This window comes from Crinia signifera, chromosome 8 (assembly GCF_055691185.1).
Source record: "Crinia signifera chromosome 8, ASM5569118v1, whole genome shotgun sequence".
NCBI lineage: Eukaryota > Metazoa > Chordata > Amphibia > Anura > Myobatrachidae > Crinia > Crinia signifera.
The window spans coordinates 65,884,420-65,908,870 of record NC_139224.1 but is presented as its reverse complement, the minus strand read 5'-3'; the positions used below and the strand labels follow the sequence as shown (position 1 = coordinate 65,908,870).

The 24,451-nt window shown below is 41.3% G+C and overlaps 1 protein-coding gene across 3 annotated transcripts in view; it reads left to right on the top strand.

The window, feature by feature from the left end:
- LOC146026173 (transcription factor 20-like) overlaps window positions 1-22,068 on the top strand; it is a 76,524-nt gene extending 54,456 nt beyond the window's left edge. For all 3 annotated transcript variants that reach the window (XM_083156601.1, XM_083156599.1, XM_083156600.1), the window contains exons 5-7: window positions 12,894-12,943; window positions 14,771-14,864; window positions 20,910-22,068. In XM_083156601.1, coding sequence (XP_083012727.1) covers window positions 12,894-12,943; window positions 14,771-14,818 — 98 coding nt within the window. In that variant the 3' untranslated portion in view covers window positions 14,819-14,864; window positions 20,910-22,068. The remainder of the gene's footprint in view (window positions 1-12,893; window positions 12,944-14,770; window positions 14,865-20,909) is intronic.
- The last annotated feature ends 2,383 nt before the right edge of the window (window positions 22,069-24,451 follow it).

Genomic DNA, 24,451 nt, shown 5'->3' with positions numbered 1-24,451 from the left:
TGCCTTTTTCCACAGACTGAAAGCCTATTATTTTGCCATTATCACTTATAATATATATCACCACAGAAAATCCGCAGTGCCCAGTTAGAGTGTATGAAGAAATAAGTAAAACAAGAAAACAGTGACTTGCAGTACAAGATAATATAAGACAAGTACAGGGTATGGAAACATAGCTTTATCAGCAGAAAACATGGATTTTATGCTATTGAAGAGAGTATGGAGTGGAAGAGGAGTATGAGAAACATGTGAGGGAACAGGGCCCTGCTTGTGATCTTTTATTCTTATGGGATGGGGCAGACAGACAGTGGTGACACATGCTGTAGATCAGGCATTCCCAACCACTGTCTTCAAGGCACACCAACAGTGCAGGTTTTAGTGATATCCAGGCTTGAGCACAGGTGACTTAATTAGTATCTGAGGGATTCTGATTAAACCATCTGTGCTGAAGCCTGGATATCACTAAAACCTGCACTGTTGGTGTGCCTTGAGGACCGTGGTTGGGAATGTCTGCTGTAGATGGTAAGCATAGAACAGAGTCTGAGATTCTGCTTACTGGCGACCAGATTTAATTACAAACAAAAAGAGAAAAGAAACTCGGGTGGGGTGCACTCTTAATCCCCAATCTAGGTAGCTAAGCTGCTCGAAAAAAGTTTTTCGAAAACAGATTTCCCTGGGCACTGCAATAATGGCAGCATCAGAGATGCGATTCGGCAGCCAATCAGGAGTGGCAGTGGTAGCTCCTGACTGGCTTGTGAGAAGCCTTGAGTTTTGAAATAGCTACACCGCAGACCTGCTCTGATACAGCCTCTGCTGGGTGAGTTGTACACTGCTCATCTCTTGCGGAGCTGCTTCATTGTTTGACACCACCAGGCACAACAAGCAGATCCCTGGCACTGAGCTGCACAGCTGTCCTTTTCATCTTGTGGAGGCACTAATAGTAGGATGCTCCAGCACCTGACAAGTTTAGCGGTAGGGAAAGCACAGTACTGTCCCGGGTTCAAGGACTCCTCATCCCATCTCTCAAGGAAGCTGTATACATTTTTATAACCATTCTTTCTTCCTACAGGTGCCCTTATTTAATTTTTTTTTTTTAATATATTGCTTATATATTTTATATATTTTTCATTTATTATGCCTTAGTGCTTAAACCATAGACTTATTTGTTTGATCAATTAACAAAATGCAAAATGAGTTAATAGACGAGAAATCTAAATCAAATCAATATTTGGTGTGACCACTCTTTGCCTTCAAAACAACATTAATTCTTTTAGGTACACTTGAACAAAGGTTTTGAAGGAACTCATAAGGGAGGTTGGAAAAAGAAAATGCATAGATCTCTGCGCTTATTGCTGCCTATGGACTCTAACCAGTTGTATGTATCACCAACCATTCACAGATAAACATGTAGAACCAAAAAAAGAATACTGACAAATCCTGGGTGCAGATAGTGCTCTCTAATGTTCTTATCGGTTGTACCCAAAAACAAAGAGAAAAAACAACAGTGCAATACGGTAAAGATCATTAAAACATATGTTGCTGAGGAGCTATTCACAATTGGTTATGACTTGTACCCTTAAGGTCAGTCTATTTTTCAGGGTAGACTTAGATCGCTTATTTGGCGAGGGATAACGTCACCATCAAATCTTGAATACTTCTAATTCCCAATGTCACGTGTAAATAAAGTGAAAAGCTGGTATAGTGAAGTACCGCTTTTTATTGCAACAAGTATTTACATTAAAAAACAACAAGTGATATTGTCTACAACAGAGAAGTAGACAATAAAAGCCGATGTTTGAAGCAACAAACAGGCCTCCCTGGAAGCTTATCACCCGGGTCGGTCAGAAGTGCACCTTGTCCTCCGCATGGCCAACGCGCTTCGAAACCGGCAGGTTTCTTTCTCAAGGCATGTGGATGGAAGGTGCCTAATCCCATGTTTATACCCCTTTTGGGGATATCCTGTTTCCAGATATAGTTCATCCTAACCATCTAATACTGGATTATGTTTACAATGTCCCCTTCGTTTCCACATTTTACATACAGTGCTGTGCGCACATGTCCATAATCGCGGCAATTTCGCTGTGATTTTACTTCCGACTTCCGGTCCTCCACGGAACCGGAGATGACATTTGGGGTTCACTCGGAGTCATGTTTGCATTCCAAATATATTTTATTTCCTGGTTTTTGCGCAATCCATCATTTATAGGGGATCCTTCTATCATGTGTAGGATCTTAAAGTGTCCTGTGCATTATTTTCCGTCCTCCGTTATTTTGAAGAATACAAAATGAGAAATAAACATACCACAAATTAGTTCATCATCATAATAAGAATTTTTTTTTAAATCCAAGATACGTTCATAAAAAATCTTATAAAATTGTTTGCAAATCAGAAAAATGTTAAAACCATTTAAGGGCCTGTATTTTAAAAAAAGGCTACATAAACCATTTAAGCTCAAAAGACCTTTCGGGGCGAGCGTTTGATCGTTAAAAATCATAGGTCATTTCATTTTTAGCTTAAGACGCAGCCATATCTCCCTCTCTGCTGTCGCCTTTAATTTTCCTCAAAACATAAATTTTTTTAATAAAATCAGGGTTACATTGATGTTTGAGTTTAAAATGCATGGACAAGGCATGTGTCTCCAGACCTTTCCGAATATTCCTAATATGTTCGGTCATTCTAACTTTGAATGGTCTGCTCGTCCTACCAATATAACGGTACTTGTTTCCTAGCACGGCGCCCACGATTTTAATCTGGTTACATAGTTTTGATCGCATTGCATGCGACCAGATCGCATGGGATGCGATCAAAATGATGATTTCATTGTACAATCACCCTGATGGGTGATTAGTATGTTATATGCACCCCCATTGTTAACGCCACCGCCAATATTAACGCCAACCCAAAGCGTGGCGAGCACAGCGGTACGCGTCCTCCGACCTTTTCATACCCCCACTACTAACGAATGTTTATTTCTCATTATGTACTCTTAAAAATAATGGAGGACGGAAAATAATGCACAGGACACTTTAAGAACTCTCACATGATAGAAGGATTCCCTACAAATGATGGATTGTGCAAAAACCAGGAAATAAAAGATATTTGGAATGCAAACATCTCTCTGAGTGAACCGCAAACGTCATCTCCGCTTACATCTGGAAGCGGTGGAGCGAAAGCCAGTGGAGCGCAGACTGTCGGGGAACCGCAAACGTCACTTCCGGTTCTGGGAAGGAAGTATGAAGTTGAGTCACGGCGAAATTGCCGCGATTATGGACATGTGCGCACAGCACTGTATGTAAAACGTGGAAACGAAGGGGACTTTGTAAACATAGGAAAATCCAGGATTAGATGGTTAGGATGATCGATGTCTGGAAATAGGATATCCCCAATAGGGGTATAAATATTGGATAAGGCATCCTCCCTCCGCATGCCTTAAGAAAGAAACCTGCTGGTTTCGAAACGCATTTGCCGTGCGTTGGACAAGGTGCACTCCTGACCGACCCGGGTAATTCGCTTCCAGGGATGCTTGTTTGTTGCTTCAAACATCGGCTTTTATGGTCTACTTCTCTGTTGTAGACAACATTACTCAGTGAGAGTCAGCTGTGGCATACCTTGTTGTTTTTTAATGTTAATACATGTTGCAATAAAAAGCGGTACTTAACTATACCAGCTTGTCGCATGTAAATAAAGTGAAATCGGGAATTGGAAATATTCAAGATTTGATGGTAATGTTACCGCTCCCCAAATAAGCGATCTAAGTCTACCCTGAAAAGTAGACTGACCTGAAGGGTACAAGTCATAACCAATTGTGAATAGCTCCACAGCAACATATGTATTAATGGTCTTTACCGTATTGCATTATTGTTTTCTTTTTTCTCTCTATTTTTTTTGTTTTTGGGAACAACCGATTAGAACATAAGAACACTATCTGTGCCCAGGATTTGTCAGTATTCTTTTTTTTTTTTGGTTCCTCATAGGGGAGGTTGTTCCAAACATCTTGGAGAACTAACCACAGGTCTTTTGTGGGGTAGACCTGTTTATATCCTTCGGTCTCTTCATGTCATCCAAGACTTACTCCATGATGATTTTTTTTTAATGGCATAGGTTTTATGTTTGAGGTTGTTGTCTTTCTGAAGAATAAATTTAGAGCCAATCAGATACCACTCCTGATGGCATTATATGATGGCTAAGTACCTTTGTGTATTTCTCAGCGTTAAGGACACCGTTAATGCTGACCAAATCAACACGCTTTGCTATAATGCAACTCCACCAAACCTCCACCATGCTTCACTGCTGCCTGCACAAACTTTTTGACTCATCAGCTCAAAACACCTGCTGCCTTTTTTCCTATGTTCCTATGTTTTTGTGCATACTGTAATTTAATCGCTTGGCCTTGTTCCCACATTATTGGTATGGCTATTTGGCCACAGTTCTTCCATAAAGCCCACTTGTGGACAGAATGGTCTGAACAGTTGATGGGTGTACCATTGGTACCTGCCAGTTCTGAGCTGATGGCACTGCAGGACATCTTCCAATTTTGAACAAAAGTACTGTTAACCTGATGTGTTTCATCTGATGCACTAAGTTTCCTTGGCTGACTGTCTACAGTCCTCCAATGGTTTTTATGCTTTTTCAGAAGAGCTTCAACAGCAGATCTTGAAACCCCAGTCTGCTTTTATCCTCTTGCCTGGTATAAACTTTGCTGAAGCAGTATAACTACATGTCTTGTTGCTGTTCTCACTCTTGCAATGGTGTGACTGGTGACATGAAACACACTCACATATTTAACCGGTTGCATGTGAATTTTAAGAATCCTACACATCTGTTCAGTTAATGACCATTTTTCAACCTGCATATGAAAATGATGTTCATAATCACCTATTGGTTAATCCAACACTGGACTATAATCCTACAGATGTCCAGATTTTGCCTTCAAACGAGAATCAATTAGTCTAGGCACATTTGCAAAGATGATCACGCTAAAAACGAGAATCAATTAGTCTAGGCACATTTGCAAAGATGATCACGCTAAATATTTCATTTAAGATTTCCCTTTTCATTCACTTTGCATTTTAATTGAAATAATAAATCAAACTAACTTTTATTCATGAAAGTATGGTTAATTTGCAGCATTTTTTTTCCACACCTGTTCAAACCGTTTTCACGGTATCGTATGTTTGTTACTCTTGTTGAAAGAGTAAAGATATCTATATATCTTTACTCTTTCAACAAGAGTGATTGGATATTCTTGCTCAAGCAAAATAGTGTGCTTCTGCTGCAGACGTGTTTATAAGGTTATAAGGATATACAGCTCTTCAGATCAATAGAATATTATTGCGCATACAACAGCTGCTGGCACTGGGGTTGTCACTCCTCAAACGAAGCTAAAGAGAAAAAATATACAGGTGCCAGCGCTGGCTGAATAAAAAGTTTACAAGACTGTAATTAAAAATTAATAATTTTTTAATAATTACACATACATATAAAAAATAATTAAATAAAATAATAAAAGTTGCTGCAATTATTATTGCTGGATATGGAAGAAGGAGTGACCGATGTGGAATCTTGCGTTCTCCTCACAAAAAGCTTGTTTCCACATAGAGATGTTTGTGGTTCCCCAGAATAAAATGGAAGCTTTGAAGTGCTGTGCTCAATTGCTGGTAATTAGGAACTGATGCAGGAGTCCAAAAACTGCAGTAGCCAGCTGGAGCAAAGAGTGTTTTTCTTCCCAGCAGTAGCAACAAAGTTGAGGATGCCAGTCAGTGGTGAATTAAGTATCTCAAATGCCAGTTAGTGGTATGCTCAACGCATTTCCCCGGAATCACCCGGCTTCCTCAGGAGCAAGTGACCAGTGGTCCATTCAATATATCAGCTAATATGCTAGCTAATTATATCTGCACTTTGTGAAAAAAAAAGTATTTTTTTTATTTATATGTATGTGTAATTATTAAAAATGATACATTTTTAATTACCATCTTTTCAGATCAGATGGACGTGTTTACAAGTTGCTTAGAGAATGTTTGATGCCAGAATGTACAGTAGATAAAGTAAAACATGTATTTGGTTGCGTTAGGCTGTGGGGCTGTTCAGCTTGTTTTACAGAAATTTCAGAAATCTAGATAGACTTGCCTACTCTAGGTCCAGCTGTTAAACCCATTGAGAATATCTGGGATAAATTGGAGGGTACTGTTTACCTAGAACGGCACCCACGATTTTGATCTTAGGCATCGCAAGGTACAAAATCGCGTCCGTCGCATCGCATGCGGCCAAAAAATCGCATGCGATGCGACCGACGTGATTACCGCGATTTTACATGGGGAACAATGTTAAATGGTCCAATTGACCCGATTTTACATAGGGAACAATGTTAAATGGCCCACAGACCCCAAATAGCCACCCTGAAATGTGAAATGACCCCCCAATTGTTAACGCCACCCCACTATCAACGTCAACCCGAAGCGTGGCGAGCGCCGATGGTACGCGTCCTCCGACCTTTTCATACCCCCACTATCCACGTCGGCGTGGAGTTGAGAATAGAAAGTGTGGCGCGCGTAGCGAGCCACCGAGCCCGAAGCGTGGCGAGCGCACGCGGATACCTTCACAGGTATCCGCGTCACCTCGCGGGCTTCACAGGTATCCGCGGGGCTCGCCACGCTCGGTGGCTCGCTACGCTCGCCACACTTTCTATTCTCAACTCCACGCCGACGTGGATAGTGGGGGTATGAAAAGGTCGGAGGACGCGTACCGCCGCCCCTCGCGGGCTCGCTGCGCTCGCCACGCATCGGGTTGATGTAGATCGTGGGGTGGTGTTAACAATTGGGGGGGGTCATTTCACATTTCAGGGTGGCTATTTGGGGTCTGTGGGCCATTTAACATTGTTCCATATGTAAAATCGCGGTAATCGCGTCAGTCGCATCGCATGCGATTTTTTGGCCGCATGCGACCGACGCGATTTACATTTTGACATGCATTTCTATATAAGATCGTGGGCATCGCATCGGTCGCATCGGTCGCATCGCATGCCATTATAATAACAGTACCAATTGGAGCAATGGGTGCTTCTAGGCAGACTCAACCTTTTAGTGGCAGTTCACCACTGTACTTGGAATGGCAAAACATTCCGTGCCTACTGTTGTCCAGAAACTTGCCAAGAAGGGAGTCTGCAAGTCCACCACGTACAGTGATTACTGCAAAGTATCGACACTAATAAAATCTTTTTGATCTATTTAATGTCAGTGTCCAATATAGGGTGATCAGGCTTGTAATGCATATCTGTTTGCACAAAAGTAGTAGGGATTATTCCCTATAATAGTATTAAAACGTATGAACTTTTACATAATATACTATACTGTGCCTTTTCTTCTTGCAGTCTACCATTGCATTTTACACTGCTATTATTATTTGTATAGTGCTACAAGGTTTCCACAGTGCCCAGTTACACTGTACATAAACAAATTAGCAAAAAAAAAAGGAACGGTTATTTACAGTTCATGACAGTATAGGACTATTACAGGGTATTTATACATAGCTGTATTAACATACAATACTGAAATAAGTATTAGGGTGGCAGAACACAGATTTGTTGCCATCGAAGTATGGAGTAGAATATGGTTTAAGTAAGTGAAGGAAGGGAACATGAGGTTGTACTGGGGATGGGTTGGTGTGGCTTGGTTATACAGGTTGAGTATCCCGTATCCAAAATGCTCGGGACCAGGAGAATTTTGGATAACGGATTATTCCGTATTTCGGAATATTTTAATATTTCAATTATGTATTTTGAAGTTTCTTGCATGTATGCTGTATAAACACATAAAATACACACAAATATATTTTATTACCACATAAAATACACACAAATATATTTTATTTGTTCAAAAAACAAGGTTTCAAAACATGAAACAAAATTTGTGTACTATCTCAGATATTGAAATTGAATGCCAAGCAATCATTTTCTTGCACATTTATAGTGCCAGTTACATATCATGTCACCAGTAGTGCTGTTACAAATGTCCCCAGTGAGTTTTTAGCAAAAAAAATATGTTTTATTCACTTTCTGGAATGTATGGTTTTTGGAATAATTCGGATAACGGATACTCGGATACGGGATACTCAACCTGTACTGGCTAAAGATTAAAGGAGGTGCGGACATGGATACACCCGTGATCGTGGGGGTGGGAACATGGTGCGGGGGGAGATGCTGTAGGGCGATTGGGGGGGGGGGGTGTGCGGGCCAAGATGCTGCTGGGAGATATAGGGAGGTAGTGCGGGCTGAGATGATGGCAGTAGGGGTTGTGGGTGGAGATGCTGGCAGGAGAGGGGGTACAGGCGGATATGCTGATGGGAGTGTGGCTGGAGATACTACCTTGAGGGTGTGTGTGTGGAGATGTGCTTGGGAAGATGGTGGGGGGGTGGTTGTGGGTCGAGATGCGACCATGGGGGTGTGTGTGGGGAGATGCTGGTCGTGGGGGGGGGGGGGGTGCGGGTGGAGATACTGCCGGGAGGGGGATTGTGGGTGAAGAAGCTGCTGGATGGGTGTGGGGGTGGAGATGCTGCCGGGAGGGGCGGAGGTGTGGGTGTAGATGCTGGCAGCGGGCGTGCAGGTGTAGATGCTGCCGGGGGTGGGGGGGGATTGAGTGGTGTGCGCATGGAGAAGATGCTGCCAGGGGGAGGGATGGGGTGTGGGTGGAGACGCGGGTGGGTGCAGGCTTAGATGCTGCCGGGAGGGAGGGGATGGAGATGCGTGCGGGGGGGGGGGGGGGGTGTGCGGGTGTATATGCAGGGGGGCTGGGTATGCTGGTGTAAATGCTGCCGGCGGTTGGGTGCATATGCTGCTGGGGGGGATGCGGGTGGAGATGCTTCCGGGTGGGGGGGGGGGAGAGGCTTGCGGGTGGAGATGCTGCTGGGCAGGGTGGGGGATGGTGTGATCATAGAGATGCTGGATGGGGGGGGGAAGGCTTGTCGGAGGAGATGCTGCCTGGAGGGGGGGTGCAAGTGTTGATGCTGCCGGGGGGGGGGGGGGGCGGTTTGCGGGGTAGGTGCTGGTGCCAATACTGCTGGGGGGATGGTGTGTGTGATGCTTTCGGGCAGGGATCTAGTGAAGTGCTATGCACAAAGCTGCACCAGTGATGTTTGCTGAGCAATGTGGGAGGGACGGGGGGGGGGGGGGGGTTCGCATGGTGATGCTGCCGGGGAGGATGGGGGATGGTGTGATCATGGAGATGCTGGGGGGGGGGTGTTGCGGGTGTACATGCTGCCGGGGGGGGGGGGGTGATCATTGAGATGCTGGGGGGGGGGGGGGTGTTGCGGGTGTACATGCTGCCGGGGGGGTGATCATTGAGATGCTGTCGGGTGCGGGTGCACATGCTGCCATGGGGCAGAGTTATAACGCTGGGCGAGGGGCGGAGTTGACACACATGATTGACACATCTGGCTAAATATATAAGAGATTGCTTATTTGCACATAGGACCTTATTCGGACTTGATTGTTGAGCCTTGACATTTTTTCTCAAATAGATAAATGCTGTGCACTGCAGGTGGGGCAAATGTAGTAACTGTGCAGAGAGAGTTATGCCCCGTACACTTGGGCCCTTATTCAGATCTGATCGCAGCAGTACAAATTTGTTATCAAAATGGGCAAAACCATGTGTACTGCAGGTGGGGCAGATGTAAAATTTGCAGAGAGAGTTAGATTTGGGTGAGTTATTTTGTTTCTGTGCAGGGTAAATACTAGCTGCATTATTTTTACACTGCAATTTAGATTTCGGTTTCAACACACCCCACCCAAATCTAACTCTCTGCACATGTAACATCTGCCCCACCTGCAGTGCACATGGTTTTGCCCATTTTGAGAACAAATTTGTACTGAATCAGATCTGAATAAGGGCCATGGAGCGATGGGAACAGTGTGCTAAGCTATCTAGTGAATTGCTATGTACAAAGTGCTGCACCAGTGATGTGTGCTGAGCAATCTGTCCCGGCCAGTGTTCTCAATTAAGAGAATACTGGCAATGACCAGATTTATACTGCATGCAGTATAAATCTAGTCAGGTGATAGCAATACGAGGGACTGCGCATCCCCAGGGGCCATACAAATGGAGTGATTCATGCTTCATTTTACCCGACACAGAAACAAAATGACTCGCCTAAATCTAACTCTCTGTAAATGTTACATTTGCCCCACTTGCAATGCAACATGATGTCCATTTGCGAAAAAGAATGTGCTTTGTGATCTGAATTAGGCCCTAGTGGCCATTGTATTGTGCTCGGCGTGGCTTCCTCTTCGGGTGCTCTATGTATAGAAATGTTGACAAAAAATGGATGGTGCTATTGCATTTTTCTTTGTATCCCTATAATCTGTTAAGCATCTTCAGTAAGGGAGAAGAGTGCTATTAATAAAAGTAATGTTTTAATTAATAAGCAGAATAACTACTTATTGGATATACCATACATTTCATGACAAAAAGAGATCACAAATCATAGTGAAATATCCTCCAGCTTATATGCATATGAGTAGGAATAAAACCATATGTGAAATGGGACAAGTAGCAAACAGTGGCTGACTATTACAATAAATATTTAGATTTGGTCCTGGAGCACACAGGTTGGGAATTACTGGATTGATCTTTGAGGTTGTGGACCCTCAAACCATTGAGTCACTTTGCTTTTCTCATAAAAAATAGTCCTACTCCTTTTGGAATTTAAGCACCTTCGCTTGCTGTACCAACATGTTTTCCTCGGTGCAAGTGTGAGCTGCATTGTTTAGAAAGTCATTTTGTAGCTGATGGATACAATATGTACTTCCTGATGCCTGCCAAACCGGAAGTACTAATAATATCCATATGCTATAAAAGGACATCATACTCATGATCCACAAACACTGCTACATAACAAAAGCAAAATACATGCTGAAAAAGAAATAAATAGATCCACGATCGTAACCAAATCCGTATTTGGCCAAAATAAGCATGGGGTTCATATACTGTATGTAAACATACTACATAATATTACCAGTGAACATTATGGGCCTGACTGTAAGTCGGACAATGTAATATGATATTTGATTTCTGCTGCACCGGCATCTAAGTTGCACTGTGCTTGCGTCCAAAGTCCATGTACACAGTCGCAGTTGTGATTGAGCCGCACGAGGGGGGGGGGGGGGGGGGATTCATTGCCAGGCAAATTATTGCGCCAAGCAGGCACACTTTATGGCCGTCTAATGTCGCCCAAAAGTGTTTGCTACCCAATAAAGCAACAAGCACACTTTAGGCATAGTCTGCCGGGTGAAAGGTGCACAGTGCAGTGCCATTGTTTTAGTGCCATGTCAACAGCGATTTACACCCTTTGCCACAAATAGAATTCCTCCCCAACTCTCAAATATGTAGTGAAAATGTATTGGTAGTTATTTGAGAGATGTCATGGACTGCCATAGGCTTGTCACTGCAGTGGTTGTGAACTTCTAATGGCTTACATTGGAGGCCAATACTTAGTTTGGGGTCCTGACTCCTGAGAACCCCATTTGGGAACTGTGGAAAAAGTAAAGCGCTATAAATACTTTCCAGATGCAGCGTATATCCTCTGCCATTTATGCTGTGGTAAGACCACATGTCTTGGCTTTCACCAAGTTACTGATTCACTGGTTTTCTGTAGCCATTGTCAGGGAGAGAAACTAGACTTTGGGATTAGAAGTGACAAGAATGTTTTTTTTTTTTTTTTTTAATATATTTTCTGTGTACATGCTCAATGCAGTAAGATTCAAACCAGTTTACTACAGACCATTTTACCATACATCCCCGCTCCTTGCCACCAGTAGGAGATCCGACATGTAGATCATAAGTGCAGCAAGTGAAAAAGGGGGTTTGAGTAGAGATTTGTGTGCAAAGGGTTTATAAGATAGAAATGAATGCGTGAAGGGGATGATATAATGGGCCTTATTTTGGTTCATTCTTTCTGACAAAATCCTTCTTAGATGGACAAAACCATGTGCACTGCAGGGGGGGCAGATGTAACATGTGCAGAGAGAATTAGATTTGGGTGAGTAATTTTGTTTCTGTGCAGGGAAAATACTGACTGCATGATTTTTACACTGCAATATAGATCTCACTTTGAAGTAAAACCCCACCCAAATCTAATTCTATCTGCACAAGTAACATCTGCCCCACCTGCAGTGCACATGGTTTTGCCCATCTAAGAAGGATTTTGTCAGAAAGAATGAACCAAAATAAGGCCCAATGTGAGAGGGTATAAACAAAACTTCCCTTCTATTGGTATCTTCAACCTCTGCGGGTCACCAGTATGTTAAAACATGAAAAGATATGAAGAATATAATGAAGTAATACGTTCACAGCACAATTTTATTTTCCATAAAACACAGTTACATAAAACTAATTACCCATAAAATATGGGATAACAGCCTCAATATAAAAAAAGATCATTCCAATGAAATACGATGGAAACTTTTACCAGAATGATGAGAAAGAGGCTCGTCAGGTTGTGCTTTGGCAGAGTCAAATATCCGGATGATGCGACTGCCCAGGCCTCAATATAAACACTGTAGTGGTTAGGTCTCCCAATAAAAATGGTCAGAATCCCTCCTGCATCTGTAACATGTTTCGGATCCTACCTGGATCATTTATCAAGCAGTGATGGGATGTCAGACGTATCCCTTTTGGGCCCAATCGGGTGAAATCAGGCCCAAATCGGAAAAGTGTATGGAAGCTTCCAATAATTTTACTGTTTGCCGTAACACACCACTACTAAGTAGACAGTGGTTACAAGATCTTTACTACCAGTTTTCTTCTTTGGTCCAAACTTCTGATAAACCTGTGCCCTCTTTTAACCATTTTTTTTATATTTAAACCAATGGAAGATCATCTCTATTTTTTTTCTTTTTTTTTTGCAGATTGTTTACTGAGTGAAGAGAACTTCTCTGTACGCTGTCCCAAGCACAAGGTAATGATGAGTTCCTTGTTTTGATTTGCTTTGCATACAGTATGTACACACAATATATTTTATTTCCAGTTTGATAAATGGGAGCTCTGTTCACTGTGGAGATAATAAAAGGCAAGATTTATATCTGCTGTAGTTTCTTGGCTTCTCCAAAAATGAAACAATGCAGGGTTTCAGGGTAGGTGACAGAAAACCTTGCAAACTGAAAACAGTATTTCTCCTCCAAAATAGAAACAAATATATGTTGGCAAATCTATTATTCACTATTTCTGCTCCACAGTCACTAGCTAGGTGGCACTAAAATATCCTGGACAAACATTGATGGTAAAAGCAGTTACCATACTTTTTTGAACATGGGGACCAAGGAGTAGATGTATTTATGGGGGAGGGGAAATGGTCATGGCGCACATTATGTATGCTAATACTGCTGCTCCCCATGTATGAATGTGCCAGTTTGCTAAAAGATAGCAAGCTGATATGCAGGGAAATGTGCTGACCATTCCAACCTGTGCAGCTATCGCTTTTGACAACTGCAGGTAACGTTGCACTACCCTCCACAGCAGGGATGGGGTTGTCCCTGGCTGTAGTGGATATGGACTCTGGACTGCACAGGACTTCTTGCGTTAGTAGTGAGATCTAGCACATGCACCCTGGGGCCAGCCAAGCAGGGAGACATTGCTCTGACTGAGATCGCTGGAGGGGGAGTTTTCACTCCCCTGCTTCAGCAGACAAGATGGTAATACACTCTGTCGATTTAGCTTCCTTCTTCGTCTGGTTAAGGCAAAGCAGTGCTATATCGTAAAGTATTACAAAGTGAAAGTCTTCTCCAGATCCACAAGATGAAGGAACTCTGTTAAGAGAAATGGTGAATGCCAATAATGGCTTGCAGGTAAAAAAAAAAATATTTCTTCACATTTGTATATTGACTAATTTTGTTCTTCATGTATCCAACGTTCCTCTGTCTCACCTAGTTCCATCTGTATGACCGCTATGGCAGCTGCAGAGAAATGCCAATTGGTGACTGATAATGGTCCTCTCTTACAATTGACATACTCTTTCTCCACCACCACCACCATCTGCTTTAGTTGTTTTGCTGCCTTATTTATCTTTTGTACTCTGTGCCTTTTTTACGTTGTAAGGTCATTTGAGAATGTCTAGCTTTTAATTTTTTCTTTAATGTTATTGTACAGTATGTTTAAGTATACATATACTTTTTTTTTTACCACTCCCACTAAATGGACAGTTTCCACCCCCAGACACCTACTATCAATCACCTACTATCAATCATTTTGAGAATGGCATGCATATAGTAATAGTTGAAGGATTTCATCGCAGTACGGCGTTGTTCATGCGTACTACGAACTGTACACATGCATAGTGTCGGTCGCCATGTGGATTCACAGGCATGCCATCAGGTCTGCCCATTGCACAAGGCCCAGATTCTCCTGTCTGTAGGTTCATAACAATAGGAAACAGCATGTTCTGTCTTGTTATATTAGTTCTTTTATTAGTAGTGGAGTATGCACAACAATGCCACGTAATGTAAAAATCTCCTGTTTTTATAAAATTTTGTAGGGAGGTGAAAAATAACCTTATTTTTAGATTTTATTCTAAAACCTGTCCCCACATTTATTTGTAACATAAAATATATTGATTTTTTTTTCTCATTTACAAAATGTTCCTATAATGTTTTTTTGTTGTACATAAATACACAATGTATTTTATTCAAATTTCTTCAGCTTTTACAAGCTATGATGTACGACACAAGTTTTCTTTTAACCTTTTACTCTGTGCTTTGTTATATTTTAATAGTCTCATTCCTCCTTTCAGACCAAGACAATAAAAGGCATGTCAGCAGATCAGCCCGAGCAGGGTTGAGGCGGGAGACATTTGGCCTACACTGGGAGATAAAATTCAAGCACAGGTAAGTATTGGGGTTGATCGAATTGTCACTGTAGTTAAAAAATGGATGTTTCAGAAATGGATTTGTCTGTGCAAAAAAACATGCACTTAAACTAAAGAACTCCTTTACTTAAGGCCCACTCTTTTTATTCATTGGGATGCCAAATTACTCCACAGGCCGGATTCTACTTGCTGTACAACCCGATTTAACCCCTTCAGTGGTAATCCCAAGAATTTTCTGGGCTATGTCTTAGTCTTGTGTCTTATGTCTTCGTCTTAGTGCCCAGACTGGCAAACCCGGTAAATTCTCGGGATTGCCGCTGGTTAGAGACGGGCGGTGCCGCTGAGCTTATGGCTGGAATCAGCTTCAGCGCTTTTTTTTTTTTTTTTGGGTAGCGGTCCCCCTGAAAAACTCGCCCAGTGGGGAGCGCTACCTTTAAAAAAAAAAAAAAAAAAAAGACACCACTGAAGGGGTTAATCAGGTGTGTGCGCTCATGCCGCTCTCCAATGAACTTTTTCCATTTGCTTGAATTTGTAACACTCTGGAGGTCACCAGTATTGGCAGCTAGAAAAATTTCCAGAAATGTACTTTTTATAATGTATAGATTTTGAGCACATGTTTTCTAAAGGATTGGGCAAAGGTTTTTGGGTTTAAAACATTCATTCGTACTGGTAGTTGCGCAAATTAATTTATTGATCAGTCACAGTAGAATGAAATAGGGAGTGAGCAGTCTAGACTAGAAAAATATTTACACTAGCTCACTGTAATGGACCAGTAAAAAAGACCTATTTATCAGACATGATCGTAATACAGATCTCCGTTACATACATTTGCAAACATACTGTATGGTAAACCACAGGCCCAAAGCAAGGGTTTTAATATACCCAGATAACCTTTGTCATGCCAGGAGCACACAAAGCAGATTTCAACCTAGTGGAGAAAGTTAATGTGGTCAGATAAACCATGGTTCACCTTATTCTTGTCCAGCACATCCATGTATGGACTGTGGACTTCATAGCAACCACCAAGTGGTTTGTTGCAGTAATAAAGGGTGCTGTGGTTCATTATTGTTCTATAGTGTATTTTTCGTGTAGGGCTTGGGTACAGTTATTCTTTGGTTGGTGCAAATCATAGTGATAATATTAACCATTTGCAGTACATATTTTTTTTTGCAATTGAAACAGTCTGGTTTAAAGCTTTAAATGTATTTTTATTTATATAAAAAAATGGACTACATTGAATGTTGAATTATGTTAACGTTCTTATTTTAAAGTGTCAATTTTATTTTAAGTTACAATTTGTATCTGCTACTAGCGCTAGGGCTATTGAGCCAGACTTGACGTTGGACCTGAAAGGGTTAATCCTAATTCAGCATGGATCGCTAATCTGAGAATTCAAAAGATACCACCCAGTCTGAAAGAGGAAGCGTCCCGTGCAAATTTGCAAATTAAATCTATTCGCAATTTCCAAAACAACAGAGACTGTCATCTGTGCAAATTTGAGTAGGTCTGAGGCTGCCACTAATCTGCGACTAAGATAGACTTGAAGTAGTCATTGCTGACATGCGAAACCACCTCAAAAACACTTGGGCAGGACTGTGTTCTTTCAAACACATCCAGAAATCGTCTGGTTTGTGCTCCCAAACTCTGGCTTTCTGTCAGTCCAACTGCGGCTTCATTGCATTTCCGATTCATAATGCATTTTCCCATCATGCAGTCATTTGGTAAAGGCAAGGCTGGATTTGCAAATTCTCTAATTAGTGATCAATACTGAATCAGGCCCATGAAACGATATAAAAAAGTGGCACTTTTTTAATATATTTATTATTATTATTATTATTATTCTTAAGGTGCCCATACAGTAATATTAATTATTTATTTATAGTAATATTTATCAGATCTGGCTGGTTGGAACAAAAACATGGTTATGGATGAGTGACAGTTTGTCAGTTTTCCAGCATTTCCAAACAAATGGTCAACTGTCATTTGCTCTCAACCATAACCATGTTTTTGTTCCAACCAGCCAGATCTGAAGTTACATCTGTGTGTGTATGGCCAATATTATAAAACTTCTAGAAATGAAACGAAGTGATGTTGCACATAGCAATCAGATTCTGTCTGTAAAAGTTTCAAGGAAATTTTACCCCTTAAACTTCCAGGGTGGCAGGATTACATCCGATATACCGTATGCAGTCTTTTTGCCTACGATATATCATATGCGATCCCATTCTCTGTACAATGACAGCAATTGGATACATTTGCTACTAGATGTCCATATCGAAATTACCGGTACATATCAGAATCAGAAACCTCCTTCCAGCACTGATACTCCCACTTATTTAAATGTTATGAATATTCATTAAGAGGCAGGTATATAATGAACTTCCTGGCCCCCCTCATGTTGGTCCTGAGGAAGCTCATTAGCGAAGCGTACGCCAACCGTACACTTTGTGTGTGTGCCCCATCCCCTTTCCGTCATACAAATGCATTTTGATCTGTCTATTTAAAATTAAATAAGAGGTGCGCTCCGGCAGTCTCAAACCCTGTGAGTCCGGCCGAGAAGAGACACAGCGTGCTATGTATTAGCACTGTGACTCATAAGCTCCGTTCAGCAGGTGTTTCTGTGGCACCACAAGCAGCCGGGATCAGCAGCCTCACCGCGCGCAGCGAGTGACACTGCTACCTGGTGAAGCAGTCTCCCCCGTACCAACGCTATACTCAGCGGGTCGGGTTAGTGTTGCGGCTGTTAGGACTTATAAAGCGTTCTCCGTATATGCGATATTTGCACTCATTTGGTTTGACACTGAGATCGCTTCTGTGTATTTATACTTCATTTACTAGCAGCGGAGATATTATATCCAATACTGCCCCGCAGTTCTAAGGAGTAGACGTTACCTCTGTAACAATTATTGTATTTATTACAGACAAAAGCAATACATTTACACTAATAAAGTTAAGATTGAATGTACTGACATCCATTTGGGTTTGGGGCCCCACGTTGTGAGGATAGAAATATCCTTTTTAATATATGTCCATGTCAACAATGTATGTATGTATTTTGTGTCTTTTTTTATTTCGCTACCAATTTTAATGGATACATAATTAAGTTACGTCGTATTGTGTTAGTTGGGGAAACAACGTATCCCCTTATCCTATTATTCATATCTAGGGGTCCACCATCTTTATTAGCTTCAATCACTATCCTGTGCGATCAACTCCTTTCTTTGTTTGCTACCTGATTCCATTCTCCACTGCTGTGCAGCAGATCTGGTGTCAAACACATGCAATTTGGCCACTTTTCACCTGATTTCTTGGCCTGATCCATCAGAATTGTAGTGTTCACTCCAGAAATTTTTTAGGGCACATTTTTCAATTGTGAGGGCACAATTTTCATTCAGGAAATCACATTTAAATTTTAAAAGGGCAAAATGATGTACATTAATTTTTAATGCTTAGGCAGGCATCTAAATAAAAAAAAAAATTGTACACAGATTACTGGATGAATATTTATTCACCAATTGTGATCTAATTTTGATTTTTGGATTTAAAACCATCCTGTGACACATGAACTGCAAACCATAAGCACATTTATACTGTATAAACCATCTTGTGACACCTCAGACTAGCAGCACATTTATGCTGTATAAACCATCTTGTGACACCACAGACTAGCAGCACATTTATTCTGTATAAACCATCTTGTGACACCACAGACTAGCAGCACATTTATGCTGTATAAACCATCTTGTGACACCACAGACTAGCAGCACATTTATGCTGTATAAACCATCTTGTGACACCACAGACTAGCAGCACATTTATGCTGTATAAACCATCTTGTGACACCACAGACTAGCAGCACATTTATGCTGTATAAACAATCTTGTGACACCACAGACTAGCAGCACATTTATGCTGTATAAACAATCTTGTGACACCTCAGACTAGCAGCACATTTATGCTGTATAAACAATCTTGTGACACCTCAGACTAGCAGCACATTTATGCTGTATAAACAATCTTGTGACACCACAGACTAGCAGCACATTTATGCTGTATAAACAATCTTGTGACACCTCAGACTAGCAGCACATTTATGCTGTATAAACAATCTTGTGACACCTCAGACTAGCAGCACATTTATGCTGTATAAACCATCTTGTGACACCACAGACTAGCAGCACATTTATGCTGTATAAACCATCTTGTGACACCACAGACTAGCAGCACATTTATGCTGTATAAACCATCTTGTGACACCATAGACTAGCAGCACATTTATGCTGTATAAACCATCTTGTGACACCACAGACTAGCAGCACATTTATGCTGTATAAACCATCTTGTGACACCACAGACTAGCAGCACATTTATGCTGTATAAACCATCTTGTGACACCACAGACTAGCAGCACATTTATGCTGTATAAACAATCTTGTGACACCACAGACTAGCAGCACATTTATGCTGTATAAACCATCTTGTGACACCACAGACTAGCAGCACATTTATGCTGTATAAACCATCTTGTGACACCACAGACTAGCAGCACATTTATGCTGTATAAACCATCTTGTGACACCACAGACTAGCAGCACATTTATGCTGTATGAACCATGTTGTGACGCCGGAGCTTCAAACATTAGCACATTTATGGAGGAAAGTGGTATTGAGCGCACAATTACAACCTTAAAGCTGCTAAAATTACAGTTTTAAAAGGTGCTATTCAAAAACACCCCAAACAAACAGAAAACCAAAGTCACAAATAAACTGATATTTAGTGCTGAAAGGGTTCCCACATTAAATTAACACCACTGGTGAAATAGTGATTTATGTTAAGTCACCAATGTAGACCCGATGTCAAATCTCAGTTAACATGAGAGTTTCTTATAGGTACTGGTCCAATGCTCAATTCCAGATGTCACATGCAAAACAAATGGAGAGCCAGCGTAGTGCAAACTTTTATGACAGACAACTTTATGTAGATGTACACTTACAGTGACTCCAATGAAAGCAGCTTAATATAAATGCCCAGGGCACAACAGGAGGCGAGGTAGTCCCATAAAGTTGAGGAGTCCAGTTCTGGGTCTGGTGCAGCCGTCCAAAAGGGGTCCAAATAACAGCCAAAAGTCCCACTGGGTGTCAGTTCAGGCAAGGCACGCCACCGAGGAGACTGGGTGGGCAGGCACCTGAGATAGCTGACACACTCAGTAGTGATGAGCAGCGTGTCAGCGCAGCACGGGGGAGTACTGGAGGAGGGATGCTTTCTGCAATAGCTGACAGCCGCTCAAACCATAGGAGATGAGTGGCCTGTCAGCGCAGCTATGGAGACTGCAGGGCTGAGTGGGGAGTGACCACACTCTCCCGCACTCAGCAGCATACACATGTCAGCGGGCGGAGACTTCTATCGTGGCAACGGCCAGGGAGGAAAAGTAATTCCTCAGCATCAATGAACTCTGCAGGGCGAATAAAGGGGCAGGGCGCAGCGCCCTGTGAAATAAGCCTAGCGGGGACACTAGAATTGGATGAAAAGTGCTCAAATCACACTAGTGAAAAGGCCAGCTTTAGTTTCTTCCATCTGCAAGGGTGACTCCTGCAGTCAATGAAAAGAAGCATCAATATCGTGGAATGAATATTGGTCAATACAATCAAAGACCAGAAGTAACTAGTGCGATAGAATTTTGGACAACTTTTTATTATAGTTCCTACTTTAACAATAATATTTGAAAGTTTAGGTTAGGGATCTTTTAGAAGGTACACCTTGTTTGATCTCCTTATCAAATCATTGGATACGTTATGAAGCCGGAAAGGAGATACGTTTACGGCAATGTTCAACGGCATAGTCCTTATATGTCATCTTTAGCTGTGTATAGAAATGTCGAAGCATATTTTTACTTTTTCTGTTTTTTTTTTCTCTTTTGAGCTTCAGCAAATAGAAAGCTAAAATCAGATCACAATATTGTTAGCGAAGAGTTTAATTTTCCAGCAAGTTGAGCACATTTTTACGCATTTTAAATTTTCTTAGATAATTATGTATTTTTTATTTGTTGTCTTACTCTCTTTACAGCATTTAAGATGAATGGGATCGTAACACCAAAATCCACAGACACTCTATGCTCCAGTTCTGAGTGGACATCACCTTCCTTCTCTTGGGAATATTTCCACTTGATTCAAACATTTCCACCATGGACTTAGTCACATTAGACATGTGGCATCAAAGAACTTTATTTCAAAGTCTGCAAAATCATCTCCATTCTGGATCGTGGAGACTGACTGTAATAAATTGTGGAAGTATTAAATATCTAAATATATAAATATATTTTTAATCCAAAATGACTTTGAGAGCAAAAGAGCAACATCACTTTAGGATTGAGATTAATTTTCTTTTCAAAAACACTCAGACAACCTATGTGAAAAAATTTTTAAAAAATTAATTTGTTCACTCTTTGACCATTGCTTAGTATACTATAGAGTTGTTTTCTTTACCTACACAAGCTCTATTCTCTAATATCAGGATCGTTCGCTTCAGAGTTTGATAACATGCAACCTTGGAAAGAGTGAAGGTTTATACACCATCTGTGCATACTGTGTAACAACCCTTCTAAATGAAGTTAGCTGGTATGATAGCCTTTGTATCTGTAGATCCTGTATTAAATGAAATAATCTGGACAGAATTTAATAATGAAATTCGCCAAATGCAGTGAGGTCAGAGTATTGTATTCTTTTGCTTTACAGCTGTATATTCATATTTTTTTCTACATTGAAAAATAAATTTAGGCTTCTTCAAAAGCTATCAATTGTTAAAGTACAAGTTGGACAATGAGGTTTGTTTTTTAGAAGAAACATGCAATTGTGTACAAATATATATATATATATATAATACATACACACACACACACACACACATCTGAATCATGGCAATCGATTAGCATGCCCTTGACTGTGCGGGTGCACATTTCCTTGATTTACTCACCATTGATCCATGCGATCTTGTGATGCAAAAGTCTCCCGCGAACAATTTGCAGGTCGGTGAAATTCATCCCAAAGGCTACCTATTTGCGGCAGAGGTAGAGACACACTTACATAAATAGGGGTACATTTACTAAAGCTTCTACTCCCATAGAGAGTGTTTGTGTTGGAATTCTTGTAATTTGGCCTGTCTGAATAAATGAGGGAGGGGGTGGTGACTTTGTTTGGTTTCACTTCATGAAATTACCTTTTTTTTTTTCTAGAAAAAAAACACAGGAGTAATAAAAAAAAAATAAAGTCCATTTTATTCAAATGCCTTTTTTCCTTTTCATGTGGTGTTTAAAGTGGTTTATTTTATAAAACATACTTGCAGTACAAGGAAGAAAATAACCACAAGAGGTCAGTAGACATCAACAATCAAAAATGTTCTTTTATTTTCTCATTACAATGCATTTTGGCTAATTTTGCCTTTTTGGTTTTGCTCTGTTTACCGAGGCCTGTTTAAGTCTGTAGAACAATATAAAAATAATTCAGTATATATAAATGATTTCTTTCTAATAGACAAATTGTATTTATTATTTTTTATTAATTATCTGAACCAATCTATATATTTGGTTTACATCTGCCAATTGTGGAAGTTAACTTTTTTTTATTGAGTAATCGAAGAATTTATTTAACATACTGAACTACTTGATACTGCTGAGTTTTCTTTTATCCTTTTTATCATGCATTGTTATATTGAGAACTTAACCATGTTATTTTCATGTTTAGAAGTGTTTTGTGCAGTGTTGGTAGCATTTGCAGACTGGTGCACTATTACAGATATAATGGCTTTTAAATTCTAAAATATAATTTACCACCGTCACCTCAATGCAGAAGAGTTTTTGGCTATGACCACTTTTTTTTTTGTCTTAAAGCATTGTAGTTAATTGCTAGTCAAGGCCTAATCAGAATACAGTGCTTGAAGTGAATAACATTATTGATACCTTGGGAATGTTCAATTAGCTGTAGCAATTTACCCCCAATTAGCATTGCAGTGAATGCTGATCCCCGATAGTCCAGGCTTAATTTTTTTTGTGGTTTTTAGGCTCTAAAAATAGAGGCTAATTGAGTATCTGAAATCTATGCCAACCAACCACCCACCCCCAAAAAAGAAAAAAAAAACTTTTTTTTAGTCCAAATTTTTTGGGGGATAATTATGTGGACTTAAAGGTATATACTATAACCTACACACTCCAATATCAGTAGCTCAGGCAGGATCTACTATACAAGTCAAGTAGTATGTATCTTGCGACCAATTGAAAAACAATAATTGCGGGAGGTGCCAGCATGTGTAGCTTCGGCTTTGAAAGATGAACGGGCTAATTAAGTGGCCATACAACCTTCTAATGAGGTCACACAATGGCATTCTCAGACATAAGTGCCCTGCCGTAATGCTGTTTGTGCCATGCTACGGCACAAAACAGAATTGCAAGCCTAGTTTTGTCAGATTTGTTTTTGCACCCCAGGTATCGCTGCTCATAGAATTAAATAGCTTCAGAGTGCCTTCGTAGCGTTCTTCACATTCATTGAGTACTGAGCTGAGCCCTAACATTTAAGGTACAGAGCTTGCATTTCCAATTGTTGTCCTTAGGAAGTAGGGAATACACAAAATTCCCTATTTAGACCATTTTATTGATCAAGGCAGAATCAGTAATAGCACTTGGGTGATCAACGGAAGAAAAATCCAGACTGACTCCTAGTCAACAGACAGAATTTCTAGGTTTTGAAATGCGACACAGAATTAGCAAAGGTATTTCTCAATCATCCATATGGGATATTGGGGATTTCATCGTAAAGTATGGGAGAAGAGAGGTATCCGCAGGAGAAAGGCACATAGAAGCTTTCACTGGGTGTACTGGCTCCTCTTCTCTACTTCCTCCCACATGACCAGTTTAAGAAGGGGTGCTCACGGAAGCTCCAGAGAGTTTTTCTTCAGTTTCATTTCTTTTTTATTTTGGGTCTGCTGTTTGAGCTTAAACAGCATTCCTGCATCGTGGGAAACCAGGGGAAGGGTTCCATTGCCGACCTCTTTAGGTACCAAAATGACCCTGCTGCAGGACCACTGTCCTGAGAGGGTGTTTGTCACCACGGTCGCTTAGATGTCAGCGTAGCTCACCCCCAGCAAGCCGCACACCCCTGGTTCAGCTCAAAAACATCAGTGGTGAGTATGACCCAGGATTCCCTCAGTGGGCTCCCTGGTATGCGATGAGGCAAGATGGTGGTGGCAAACACGGTGTCCCTGCACACAGGGAGCATGCAGCCCTTGGGATGCAGTTACAATCCCGGCGGTCGGGATCCCGGCGTTCAGAATCCCGACCGCCGAAATGGCGCCACGACACCCCTGGAGGGAGAATAAATTAGTGTGCCGAGCGTAGCGAGGCACCGGGCCCGCTGCATGGCAAGCGCAGCGAGCCTGCAAGGGGGGGCGATCCACGTCCCCCCCTTGTCGGCATTTCGGGATTCTGAACGCCGGTATCCCGACCGCCGGGATTCAATACTGAATACCAGCCCTTCCACAGACTGGATTTAGGTGCTGCCACTGTACCCCAAATGCAGTTCAGTGCATTAGGGCTAATTATGCCCATTTTCCAGTATAAA